At 51.7% G+C, this 13,947-nt stretch overlaps 1 protein-coding gene across 3 annotated transcripts in view; it reads left to right on the top strand.

The window, feature by feature from the left end:
* GRK5 (G protein-coupled receptor kinase 5) overlaps positions 1-13,947 on the top strand; it is a 111,723-nt gene that overhangs the window by 46,283 nt on the left and 51,493 nt on the right. For 2 of the 3 annotated variants that reach the window (XR_013338893.1, XM_077779569.1), the window contains exon 3: positions 2,714-2,826. The exons of the other annotated variant lie outside the window; for it this stretch is intronic. Coding sequence is in view for 1 of the 2 variants with exons in the window: in XM_077779569.1 (XP_077635695.1) it covers positions 2,714-2,826 (113 nt within the window). In the remaining variant the exon portion in view is untranslated. The remainder of the gene's footprint in view (positions 1-2,713; positions 2,827-13,947) is intronic. 3 annotated transcript variants of the gene reach the window in all.

The raw sequence follows: 13,947 nt of genomic DNA, 5'->3' as shown, positions 1-13,947 counted from the left end.
CTAACAGGTGCAGGCTGCAGACCTGCCACCCTCTCGGCTCCCTCCTTCCCAGATTCCCTACTGTGGCTGACGATAACACTCATCTAACTTGACATTTTATTACTGTCACTTGGGATCTTGTCTGCTCACCCACACATTCCACCCTGTTCAACAGAATCCAAGCTCCCAGAGGGCTGGGATTGCGTCCCATTCCCTCCCGCCCCCCACTCCACCAGTTCTGGCACACATCGAGGTGGGTTAAATGTTTGTTGGAGTGGCCATTTGTGAACCATCTGTGCATGGAAAGGTAACGGAGTTAAGGCCACAGTCCAAGGCGAGTTTCATCCCCGAAACCACTTGAGGAGGCATCAAAAGGGAGAACTTGGAAGGTGGCTATCTGGGTTGATCAAAGCATCCACTTAGGAGAGAATGAGAAGTTTTTGAGTGGCTTCTTACACAGTGTGCTTAAAGCTGGTGAATGCCCACAAAAATAGTTCCTGCCTTCAGCCAGTTTACCCCTGAGAGGAGAAGTGGCCTGTAAAACTCTCCAGCCTATATGCCTCGTCACTTTCTCTTTTGGTTGTAAGAGACACAAACCCAACACCAAATGACTTAAGCACTCTGTCGGGCAAATAAATGGGCAGGCACCAGGCAGGCCTCGGTGAGGATGGCTTCACGGGCTCCTGGGGTGTTCACAGCACCGGGTTTCTTCCGTCTGCACTCAGCCCGCTTTCCCCTGCCTCATTCTCCGTGGGTGCTCACTGCCTGGTGGGAAAGACAATTGTGGCAGCTCTTGGTGGACGGTCCTAAGACCTTGGCATCCGAAGGCGAAGCAGATGCCTTTCCTGTGACTTCTCCAGGACTCCCACCAGCTCAGCTCGTCAGCCTTGAACCACCATTGCAGCCTGGAGATAGAGGGCTCTGATTGGCTAGCACTGAGTCACATGTCTGTTTCTGAACCTATCACTGTGGCAGAAACAGGGACCCCTTACTGTCCAGGGCTGAGTCATGTGCCTGTCCTTCATCTAGTCTTGTGGCTGAGAGACGAGGACTCTGATTGGTTAGGACTGGGTCACGTGGCTGGGAGACGAGGGCTCTGATTGGCTAGGACTGTGTCACGTGACGGGCGGGAGGCTTCCTGAGAACTCAGGGCTGGATTTTTGTAGTCTCAGCAGAGATTCGTTGAAGGAATGGAGACGGAACGGACCAAAACTCCCACAAACGCGATTATAACATGGTGTTTCGTAAGCACTTCATATGTGTTACGCTCTGTTCTGAGTCTTTTCCGTGCATTGTCTTAGTCCTCATGACAGTCCTAGAGGAAGATCCGACTACTTACTGTCCCCAGTTTGCAGATGAGGAAACTGAAATACAAAAATGTTAAGTCAGTTGCCTCAGGGCTCAGGCAGTGATTGGTGAGGCTGAGGTTTGAACCCAGGCAGTTTAGCTCCCGATCCCGTGCTCACAACCATCACCCTCCATGCGAGTCAGAGCTTTAATTTGTGTAAAGTTCTTTGGGTGTGAAAGTGAATTGACTGAGGGTTACGTGTATATCTCCTTGTTGTGTTCCTGATGTCCAGAGAACCCCCGCCCAGGGGAGGGTATAGTCGTTCCTTCTGCTTTGCCTGTGAGGTCACCTGACCGTTTCTAGTGCAGCTGCGCAAAGTTCCGTGCTTGAGAAGGCAGGAGGCGACGGGTCTGAGTCAGTCCTTTGAGCATCTTTCTGGCCAAAGAAACCGCCGGTGGAGGCTTTGACATCATTGCAGGAAGAACCAGAAGATTCCCCCCACCCCCATCTTACCTCCAAAGTGCACCTTTATTTTTCAGAGGAAGACTGGGGCCTCTGAGAGCAAGTGAGTTGCTTGAAGTCACATAGCAGGTCATTGGCTCACAGTGGGTCTCCAGGCGTCCAGGCTGGGAGTCTTACGCTACATTTCCTCTTTAGAACTCTCTTGGCTGCTGAGTGGCTGAGGGCCGGCCACTTCTCGTTTCCGTGCCTCTAGCTCCTCAGCTGGAAAATGCAGGGTTTTCATAATTTGAAATGCTTTGAATTACAAGTAATTTTTCAATCTTTTCAAACTGCCCTAAACGCAGCTCATAAGTAAACTCTTTGGATGCGGTTTGAGCTGCAGGCATGGTTTGATCCAGAGGTTCATGACACCACAAGGACACCATCTCTCCTTTTTGTCATTTCCCCGGCTCTGACCTACTCTGTGCGTGAGCCTCATTATCACAGCCACTCTCCTCGCGGGGTCAAGAACATACCCCGGCCTCACCCCCACGCACCCCAATACCTGGAGGGAGAGAGAGCACTTCTGCTTGGCCTGCCCCGGCACAGTCTGGGGTCCACTCTGATTGGAATTGGCTTGGGTTACCTGCCTGCCACCCTTATCCAGTCACTAACTGGGGAGTGTGACAAGGTGATGGGCCACCCAGGAGGTGGAGGTATGGTCCCCAGAACTGCTGGCATCCGGCATCAGGAAGGAGGAATGAGCTAGGAATAAAGCTTGGGTCATAACCTTCCTCTAAACCACCCTTGTCTCCTCTGAGTCTACACAGCCTGGAGCTAAATAAGGGGTCCGGAGAATTTGCCAGTCATCTTGCTCCATTCCTCCGGGGCTCTGGATCCAGGTGTGGGTTGATAGGACAGCCCAGCCTGTCTCTCTCCTGCATCTCACCACATTCCTTCTTTCTTTTTCTTTTCCTTTTTTTTTTTTTTTTTTCCTGTTTCCAGACAGAGATTACTGCAGTTTATGTGACAAGCAGCCAATTGGGAGGCTGCTTTTCCGGCAGTTCTGCGAAACCAGGCCTGGGCTGGAGTGTTACATTCAGTTCCTGGACTCAGTGGTAAGTCCCTGCTCCTGGGGAGGCCCTGTGGCCCTGTGTGCCCAGCGATTGTATTTGCCCGAAGGGAAAGACGGACCACATTGTTGTGAAGGGTGAAGACTGAAGTTGTTGCTCAGGAGATCTCCAGTGCAGACGTTGAGAACGCTGACTAGTTCGCACATCTGCACCCGCTGGGTCACCACGGGTGACCCACCTTCCTCTCTGGGCCTCGGTTACTGCTGCTTTAAAGGGAAGTCCTCTCACTTCTCTGATTCTGGGAGCCTGGGTCAGTACGCCAGGTAGTGCCTGAGGACCCTGGGTTACACCGCAAGATAACACTTGGATTCCACAACCTCTTCTCTGGACTAAAAACCCACTTTCTAAAAGTCCAAAGCTTGTGTTTGTCTACTTATTTACTGTCTACTTCTCCACTAGAATGCAAGCTCTCCGAGGCCAGGACCCAGAGATTCCTCCTCACCCCTGCCTAGCATGGTGCCTGGCACCTACAGGCATTAAGTGAACATTCGTGGAATGAACACACGTGGGTCATTTCAACCAATCTGACCGTTGCTGGCGGCAGCGGCTGCTGGCGTGTGTGGCCACGTATAATACCATATGGAGACTTCCTTCACGTTTCCTGGCCGGTGATTTGTGTAGCAAATGGTACTTGATCTGCATGGGCTTTTAGGACAGGATGTAGGAATGTGCAGGAGGAATTGCTCAGCACTTGCGCAGGAAGGCCTAGCACCTCAGCCTGGCCACTGCCCTCTGGGGATCTGTCCAAAGAAGGTGGACAGCAGGTGGGAGAGCAGTCATGAAAGGAGGGGGTGTTTCCAGGCTCCCAAGATGCCGCTGTCTCCTAGTGCTCCCAATGCCACCCTTGGCTGCAGTCATCCTGACTTCCTTCTCGGTTTGGGGTCAGCCCTTCAGGGCCCAAGTTTCTGTGTCTGCTTCAGAGTCTCAATGTGGATCTACAGATTTACAAGCCAAATGGCCCACTGAGTGTCTCCACTAGAAGTCACCTCCCCCCAGCTCCCCAAAGCTACCAGGCCTGACGTGTTCCCTACTCCAGTGACCAGCACCCACAGCCACTCAAGCCTGAAGTCTTTGCATTGGCCTTGACCCCTCCGTCTTCCTCATCTCTTCCGCCATCTAGTCAAAGACTATGTGCTTGATTCCGTGACCTCTCACAGACCAGTCCCCCTCCATCACCTCTGTCTTGGTCTCAGCAGAGGCTCTCGGCATGTCTCACATAAGCGATTGCAATAGTTTTCAACCTTGGCTGAGTAGTAGAAACACCAGGGGAGCCTTAATGAAATATCGGTGCCCGAGCTGAAGCCCAGACTCATTAATTTGAATCTCTGCAGGGTGGAGGGTGGGGGCTAATATTTTCATAACTTCTCATAGTTTCAAACTGTAAAAAGTAAAGTCAAGAAATAGTCTATGCGCCCTTCACCCTGCTTCAGCAATTACAAACTCATGGCCAGTCTTGTTTGACCATGTCCTCCCCGTCTGTAGCGTTTTGTAGTAAGTATCATGTTTATTTTGTCCGTGAGCATTTCAGTAGGTTTCCCTAAATGATAAGGGCTCTCTCATACACACACACACACACACACACACACACAAATCACCACTATAGCCTTAGTGCAGCTCTAAAAAAGTAATTATTATCATCAAACATTAGTGTTTAAATTAACGACTTTCTTGGGGTGCCTGGGTGGTTCAGTCAGTTAAGCATCGGACTTCGGCTCAGGTCACAATCTCATGGTCCATGAGTTTGAGCCCCACCTTGGGCTCTGTGCTGACAGCTCAGAGCCTAGAGCCTGCTTCCGATTCTGTGTCTCCCTCTCTCTCTGCCCCTCTCCCGCTTACATTCTGTCTCTCTCTCTCAAAAATAAACATTAAAAAAAATTAAAAATATTATATTTTTTAAATTTTTTTTATTTATTTCTGACAGAGAGCATGAGCAGGGGAGGGTCAGAGAGAGAGGGAGACACAGAATCTGGAGCAGCTTCCAGGATCTGAGCTAGCTGTCAGCACAGAGCCTGATCGGGGCTTGAACCCACAAACCGTGAGATCATCACCTGAGCCGAAGTTGGACGCTTAACCGACTGAGCCACCCAGGCGCCCCTAAAAATATTATTAAATTTACAACTTTCTCATACTTTTCATAAATGCATGTTTTGACAGGTTATAACCATCTCCCCTTGTTCATCCAGAAAGGTGACCTGTAGTTTGAATTCCGCTGTCACCCCACGTGTCCTGCATTAGGTTTCTCTGTATTGCTTGTAAGTTGCTCATCAAATCTGGAAACCTGATCATATTCAGATTCCTTTTTTTTTTTTTTTTTTGGCAGGGGCTGCAGGACTGACTTCATAAGTAGTTTCATGTTCTTCCGTCAAGGGATATTACTATCCGCTTGTCTTTCTTTTAGAGATGGCAGCAGGTTTAGGTATTCAGTGCCCAAATCTGTTGATAAATTAGGGGTTGCAGCATGCCGACTTTCTAATTTTGTCATTCCTTCCTCATTTGCTAACTGCGAAACTGTTCCTTTCGATTATTCTTTGGTTACCCACTGATAAAGTTCATTCATTCTCTCCCTGTGTTTATGCTTTCAAAGTACCAAACCGGTTCACCAGCACCGTTCTGTAGTAGTAACCAATTTGTTTTAAAGGTGTCGATTTAAACACAGATGCATTTCGATTCATGGTGGTCATTATCTGTATTGATTCTCCATGGTCTCATTGTTGGCCACCAGGCTGGCTTCTGAGCCCTCGAGAGGACCCAGGAGTCATGGGCCATCTCCTTGCTAAATGGGAGGATGTGATGTGACGGCTCACCTTGTATGTTTCCGGCCCTAGAAGTAGAGTCCATTGTATCTCCATGGAGCTCTGGTTCCTTCTACTGGGAAATGGTACGTGGAGACCACAGTCTGATGCTATGGGTGCTCATTACCAGTGGATGGGTTCTATTTCTAATAGACATTGGTATTTTCCAAGTCACCCATGACTGTACTGTGTTTCCAGGGTTGGGAAGCATTGACAACCAAGATAAAGTCCAAGTTCTGAGGCTGAATACCAGACTTTCCACTGACTAACCCCCCAACCTGCACGTTCTTTTTTTTTTTTTTTAAATGTTTTATTTATTTCTGAGAGAAAGAGACAGCGTGAGTGGGGAGGGGCAGAGAGAGAGGGAGACACAGAATCGGAAGCAGTCTCCAGGCTCTGAGGTGTCAGCACAGAGCCTGATGCGGGGCTCGAACCACAATTTGTGAGATCATGACCTGAGCCGAAGTCGGACACCCAATCGACTAAGCCACCCAGGTGTCCGCAACCTGCACTTTCATCCTTGACCTTCACCCGGGTCTTTCTTGAGCCGTGCATTCTGGCCCTGCCACCTGACTTGCCACCACAGAGGTTGAAGTGTCTCAGCTGGTGCCCCCGTCCCCTCTGCCTGGCGAATGCCTGCTTGTTCTCTCGGACTCTACTCTCAGAAGCGTCCCCCAACCACCCCCTCCCTGCTGCGCCCTCTGCACCAGGTGCCGCCTCCAGTACTCACCTGAGCCTCAGTACTGGGCTGTGCTGGAAGAATGGTGTCTTAATAGGGAGTGCAGGCTCCAGAGACAGACCTAAGGAGCCGCCTGGTGGGGAAACCTTGGGCAGGTGCCGAACCCTCTGTGAGAGTTAGCGGCCGAGTGTGCGGTGGAAGAGCGTGGCAGGCAGGGGAACAGCCAGTGCAGAGGCCTGCAGGCACGCACCTGTGGCTTGTGTGGAGGGAGCAAGGGCAGAGGGGTCTAGGAGAGGTGTGACCCTGCAAGACTTGGTGCCGTTAAAGACTTTGACCTTGAGTGAAATGGGGAGCCGCCGGAGGGTTTCGAACAGAGCGGTGGCGTGGTCCGACAGGTTTCTAAAAGACCCCGAGCCTCCTGGGTTGGAACAGGCAGGAGCTCTGATAGGAGGCGACTAAAGGTGACAGCGATGGTTGCTCGAGCCAGCGTGGACGCGTTCGGCAGTGGTGACAGTGACGCATTTGGGGCGTGTTTCAGAGGCACAGTTAACAGTACTTCCAGATGCGTTGTGGGTGAGACAGAAGGGTTACGGATGACTTCAGAGTGTTGACCTGAGCGGATAGAAGGGTGGAGGGAGGGAAAGGCCGTGGGAGGCATGTTTAGGGGAAGACCAGGAACTCCGTGTGAGGCACACTCGGCTGGAGGGTCTCTCAGACCCCCAAGTGGAGATGATTGAGGGGAGATGGATGTTCAGTTCTGGGGTCTGCGAGAAAGGTCTGGGCTGAAGATGGAAGATTGAGAGTTACCAACGTACAGCTGGTACTTAGGGCCATGGGCTGGGTGAGCTGACCAAGGAGATGAATGTGGCAGGAAAGATGAGGACCAGAGCCTGAGCCCTGGACCAGAACTGCTCCCCATTTGGAAACGATGAGGCATCGCCAGCTTTGAGTCTCATCGAGAGAGTTGATGAGGCAGAGCAGGGCAAGGCAAAACCCAGGATCCAGTGGAATTTTCCAGCCACGTGTCTTGTTAGACGCTTATAGTCCGTTTGAGAAGAAGAAGAAGAAAAAAAATCCAATGGATGCCCATTTTCATTCTGGTCGTGCAGACGTTCCCTTTTGCTGGGCCTGTACCAAGAGCTTTTTTTTTCCGGAAAGGAAATGTGAGTCTGGCTCCCTGCGTTGATGCGACAAATGCTCTTTACATACGTCTTCACGCGGCTGTCGCTCCTGGAGCCGCCCCGCCCCTCGCGCTTTGTCTGCATCTCTGGGAATGAGCGGGGCCTTTTCATCACCCATCTTGACGTCAAATGACCAGCCTTCGGAACACCTCTTTTACGCAGGAAGACTTTATTGAGTTTTCCAGAGCTGGCACAGTTCTCGTCTGAAATATGTTTTTTCCTTCCATCCTGCCTGGAACTCCGAGGAGGCGGCCTGCAGCCCTGGTGCTCCCTGGCTCAGCCTCATCGTCTACACCGTTCCCATCTCTGTGTTGAATTCCTACCAAGCAGAGTTTATTAAAAATAACCTGTGCTCGTCAGGCTCTGACGTAGTCCCCAGGAAAGGCTGCTCTCCTGCACGGTCCTAATATCTGAGTTTCTCAAGTCAACCAGGGAACTCATGGCTGTCTTAAAATGGGGCCTGGGTGCCCGGTGGGGGGTGGGGGGCAGAACGGTGTGTGTATCATTCATCAGAGGCAATTCTGCAGGGGTCATTCTGCCCTTCGTCTCAGTTGTCGAGGGCTTTCTGGGAGCCTCAGAAGGACTCTCTCGTTGCCCTCCCACAGAGAGACAGAGTCAGTGACCAGAGTCAAAGACAAAGACTAGATTTGGCTTCAGAGAGGATGTGCCCACCTGGTCCAGGGACCGGAAGGGGATCCAGTGTCAACCTCCTCAGGACCACAGGGTCTTTGCATGAACTTCTTAAAAACGGACGTACTTCCTCTCTCACCTGTTTTCTGGGATGCTTGATGGCATCCCAGCTCATTTGAAACCCTCCTTTCCCCCCCCACTTGGATGTGGCTGAAACTTTTCAGGTGTCTTCTCTTTGGAGTTAGGGGAGATTTGGCAGATACTCGATCAGTTTTTCAGCACTTCTTTACTGAACGTGTCCAGTACATCATACTCTGTTCTAGCAGTTGGAGGCTACACACTGAGCAGAAGTAAGTTCCTGCTCTCATGGCACTGGCTTTTTGGTTAAATGAAAGATTGAAAAATAAATACATACAGGAACATGTTAATGAAGTAACTCATACTAGTTACTAGTTTAGGCAGCTAAGTATTCATTATCTCTTGAGAAACATTTATTACCTCATGGCTTTTGTGGGTCAGAAATTTTGGAATGCTTCATCGAGATGCTACGGGCTCACAATTTCTTTTTTTTTTTTTTAATTTTTTTTAAATGTTTTATTTATTTCTAGGAGAGAGAGAGAGAGAGAGAGCGTGAGCAGGGGAGGGTCAGAGAGAGAGGGAGTGACAGACTGAAACAGGCTCCAGGCTCTGAGCTGGCAGTCAGCACAGAGCCCGACGCGGGGCTCGAACCCACGAACCGTGAGATCATGACCTAAGCAAAAGTTGGACGCTTAACCGACTAAGCCACCCAGGCGCCCCTCGGGCTTACAATTTCTTAAAAGGTTCTATTAAGATGTTGGCTGAGGCTGCAGTCATTCAGGGCTTGATCTGTTTCCAAGTTTATGTACTTGGTGGTGGCTGTTGGTTGAAGGCCTCCACGTTTTCCAGGTGAAGCTCCCCATGGGACTGCTTGAGTATCCTTGTAACATGGCTGGCTTTCCCCAGAGCCAGTGATCCAAGACAGCATGCTAGAAACTGCCATGTCTTTTCCGAGCTAGCCTTGTAGGTTCCACACCGTCATAGCCCCTTATCATCATGTTTACGCACATTAGCCCTTTTCAGTATGGAGAGAGACTCCTCAAGAGCGTGAATAGCAGAAGGCAAGGATTGAAGTCTCCATCTTGGAGACTGGCAATTACAAATACAAGGTTACAACAAATGAAATCTTTTATCAGGAAATGCTAAAAGGCACTTCAAGCCATTCATTAGCCCAGAACTATGGGAAATCACTTGAAATCAGTGTGCTTTAAATATGCCTGGTTATTCTGAAATTATTTGTGAAACAATTTGCTGTGCCTCATCAAAGGAGTCAAGCATCCTGCTTCTCTTATTTATAATTCAGACCCAGCCTTTGTCTTGTCTTTCACTTTTGTGCTCTCCTCACAGAGGAAGCTGGAAGGGAAGTAATCATTCTTCAGATGGATGTAGAGACCCTCAGAGCAGTTGGGGAAGCTAGACCCTGGGATCAGGGTCATTTGAAGAAGTACCACTTAAAAAATGGGTTCATACAGCACAACTCTATGGGATTGTCCAGTCTCCTGCGACCCCACCCATTCTTCTGAACAACATGGCTGTCCTAGAAGCTGCCATGTTCTTAATGGTGTCGCCCATAGTCCACAGTCGACTGGAGCAGGGATGAGCCAATGTAGGCCAAGGAGTTCTTTCTCTGGAATGTATAGGCTGGAGAGGAAGTCCTTCTCTGGTAAAGAGGCTTAAAGTAAACAGCTTGAGAGCTGTAGACCACCATGTGCCACTGGAGCAAGCCAGTCAGCATTGAGAGAGAATAAGGCACGTGTGTGTGTGTGCGCGTGTGCACACACACACACACACAGATGAGGGTGGGTTCCAGAAGCCCTCATGTTGGTGGCTCCTGGTGGTTCGGGCCTGGCTGCATTTTCATTCTGCAAACAATTTGGTGGTTCAACCCATCCTTGAATTCTAGGAGCTAAGAGACTCCATTTCTGCCTGAACTAGGTGAGGTTGGCATCCTTCTTACTTAGAACTGAAAGAGTAACAGGGAGAGTGAGAGGCCTTTGCATGGCAGCCTTATGAGCCTTGTTGGAGAGTGAGGACAGAGAAATAATTTAGGGGCTAGAGGAGGAGGAGAAGCAGCTAGGCCGCCCGGGAGTGACGGACGGGGTGGGGAGAGAACCACTTGGGGCTGAGGCTCTCAGGAGGACGATGGGACAAGCAGAAGGTGATGGCATGGCCCCTCTGCTATGGGACCCTGACAGCTGCCTGTGAATACGTCACCTCACCCAAGAGAAACGTGCGACACCCCTTTCCTCCTTCCTTCTTTTTAGCCTTTGCCCCAGCCAGGGAATGTTGCACGGGCACCCAAGGGCTGTGGTGTTGTCCAGGACGGTCTGGGGTCCCCTTGGGATCACTCCAACATGGCCAGGAGGCAGCTCCTCCCTCGCTTCTTTTTCTGGTCATATCCCACCTGTTGCCCTTGGGTGGGGGCTGGGGCCGGTGACTCCCTTCCTGACCTAGGCCTGGGGGGCAGGAGGCCAGTGACCCTTCCTGACCCAGGCCCAAGAGGGCTCCTCAGATGGCAGAGGGAGACAGAACAGTCTCCCCAGGTAGATGCAGGCTGTGGGGCTGACCTGGCCCACCTGACCCTGAGACCCCTGGGGGATGGGCAGAGAAGGGGCAAGGTCAGGGCCCGGCCATCTGAATGACCATTCAGTCAGGGTCCCAGCAGGAGAGGGATGGCCCGCCCACAAGTGGGTGAGTGCAGGGCTGCCGAGCAGGATGGGGACCTCGATGGTGCTGATGCGGTAAGACAGGGCCCTTTGCCACCTCTGGGTCTGCAGGGACAGAGGGAGGGACCGATGCAGGCCAGCGTACACCAGCTGGGTCTTCAGAAACAGGGTCTGGGAACCATGGTGTCCAGGCGGGGAGGTGACCGCGCACCCTGTTGCTGCCCCGCACCAGCGTGGAGAGTGGTTCCACAGAGGCACACGGAGCCCTCCAGCCCACACGGGCAGCACGGGCCAGGCGCCGAGGCCGGTGTAGGTGGAGCCGGGTGTTTCTCCAGAAAGGGCCGTGGTGAGCAGCGCTGCCAGCCAAGCGCGTCACTTGTCCCTGCCGCGGGGACTGTGGAAAAGCTGACCACATCGGTAATTACAGCAGCTGGAGGTGGCAAGACCTCATAGCATCTCTGACTTCATCTTCTTGTCAGGGCAGGAGAAGCCCTCCCAGGAGGGGGAGGTGACATCTTACGTTAGTTGGAGGCCGGGAGGAATCCGGCTCAGCCTCTGCTCTTTAAACCAGCGCTGGCTTCTTTGAAAACGTGGCAGGTCCCCCCCTTTTACTGGCTTGCGGTCCTCGTGTTTTTAGAAACATCAGAGGAGAGTGTGTTTTAATAGACAGGACATATTTTTACCGGCATCTTCTGAGATTGATGATGTAATTAGAGCAGACCAAGAAGATGAAATATTAGGTTTATAAACTAGGATGCACACAGATGTTTATACTCCTCGGCAGGCACAGATCTATAAATAATTCTTTTTGCCTTAAACTCAACGTAGGGTTTTGCTCTTTGCGTGACTGCAGCATCCCCTCCCCAAAGGCCATTTCTGGGTTTGGCATAAATCACAGTGCGAACAGAGGCTCGTGAAATGGTGCCCCCCCATTGGTACCCTTGATGTACGTCGGGAAGAGAAATGTCCTCCAAGTGGATGGGCACAGTGCCCTTTGGCACTCTGGCTGTTAGGGTTGAGCTCACAGGTTCCAAATGGGCCTTACGGCAGAGACGACGGCTCATGTCCCGTCCAGTGAGGGAAGGGGAGAAGACCTAGCACCCTCTCTGGTTGGAGGGAACCCCCTTACAAATGGAGGTCATGGGGGCGTTCCTTGCATGTAGTTTTCTCTCTTTTCATTGAAGTCGTTGTCTGCCATTGCCTGAGCCGACGCTAATTGTACATTTCTAGGCTATTGGCCTAACCTCTTATTTGCCGCTTATGTTTTCTGGTTTTAGCTGATTTCAGCAGCTCCTGCCCGCGACCTGGGCAAGAGTGTTCCCGTAGCACTGGATTCCCGGGTGGTCCCCTCCCTCTGGTGGTGTGATGTGCCTGAGCTCTGCCGGCCCAGCCGAGCCGCCACGGTGCCTCCCCGCCGTCGGAGGCCTCTCGGGGGTCACTGCGGAGACACGGCCTGTCACTCCAGGTGACTTAATCAGTGTGGAAATCCCAGCTGGAAGCCTTCTGTTGGTTTTCTGCCTCCCAACACAAATGCCCTTCAAGTGGTGCTGACCTGACGTGGACTCTCAAAGAAAGGCCTTTTGATCCTGGGCTGGCGATGGCCTGTCCCCGCGTGCTCCCGGCTGCCTCCCTGTGGAACCATGGCGCCCAGCCGCCCAGCCGGGCCGCTGCCGGGAGGCAGCTGACCTGAAAGTGATGTTATTTTTTTTAACGTGGGTTTTTGTACCCAGAGCAATAATATTTTCAGCTGGTTATTGAGGCTGATTAATGAGCTTCAAGCGTCCATTTGGTTAAATAGAGCCGCCTTCACAGATGTATTTTGGGACAGTGCAAATCCAGGGTTCTGCGTGGGATTGAGTTACCCCAAAAGGTGGTCGGCCATTTGCCCGGGGCCTGGGCCCTGCAAAGCAGCCTGGGTAAATTCCCATGGTGCCAGACCACGGGGCGGGCTTTCAGAGCCGCAGGACACTGGGTGCTTCTCTCCTCATCCTCGGCAAGTGGTGGCCAGTCGTGCTTGAGAACGCTGAGCCCTTTTGGAGACATGACTCCCAGCCCTCTCACGTGTTTGCTCTACTCTCTTTGAACTGGTTGTTTGTGCTCTCAGAGCCTCAGTTTCTTCATCTGTAAATTGGGAGTACTAATACCTACCTCGAGGGTGAGCCTATAACCTACTCCATCCTGTGGGGGGGGGGCAGATGTGCACACGTGTGTTAGTTTGGGGGGATTGTTGGGCAGCCTAGGGGGGCAAATAACAGGAAAAACTCAAGGGGAAAGAGCCATCGTCTCTCCTTAACTAGTTAGGAAATCAGCAAATCAGTTCAAGAAATGGTCAAGCCCACAAGGCCAGTCTTAATAAAGGTGTGGAGGCACTGGTCTTAGGAGGACCATGCGCTGAGGCTCGTGGCCAGTGGAAGTCAGGAGGCTTGTACTCCTGTCCTGGCTCTGCTGTGACCAGGCCAGTCGTTTCCTTCTCTGAGCCCTGGTGTCCAGCTCTGAAAAGCGAGGGGTTGGATTCCTTCCAGAACCACGATCCCATTGCTCTGTGATCCAAATGATCGAAGTGTTCATATTTCTTCCTTGGAGAAAATCACGGAGTCTGGATTCTCTGTGAGAAGAGAAATGGGTAGCACGAGGGAACTCAGCCGCGTGGGGAAGCGTGCCGGGCTCCATCCGTGGGCTTTCCGAATGTGCCTGTGTTTCCCTCTTGTCCGGGAGGCTCTCCCGGACATGCCGGGGGAGAAATTGGACCCTAGGCACTGGGTTGAGGGGGTGCCCTGAACTGCACCGGGAGGGCTGGGGTGCCTCGCTCCGCGGTGCTGCAGTCTGTCCGTGCTGACGTCATTTCCTCTGTCTCTTTTGAAATAGCTGTTCTTTTGGACCGAGGTTGACAAATCCTTGGGTGGTGGATTTTGAAATGGTTATAAACAATGTGCAATTAGTTCTCTTGTCTAAATGAGAAAGGCAGGCTTCCCCGGGCTTCTTGTTAACCCACGGCCTTTCATCCCCTTGGCAAATGCATCCTGTGTGAGTGAAGCAGCCCCTCTTGAGGTCAAGAAAAATAAGGTTTGTCTTTTGGAAGT

Source organism: Crocuta crocuta, unplaced genomic scaffold, assembly GCF_008692635.1.
Source record: "Crocuta crocuta isolate KB4526 unplaced genomic scaffold, BGI_CrCroc_1.0 scaffold138, whole genome shotgun sequence".
Lineage (NCBI taxonomy): Eukaryota > Metazoa > Chordata > Mammalia > Carnivora > Hyaenidae > Crocuta > Crocuta crocuta.
The sequence above is the reverse complement of the archived record's forward strand: the minus strand, read 5'-3'. Positions and strand labels throughout refer to the sequence as shown.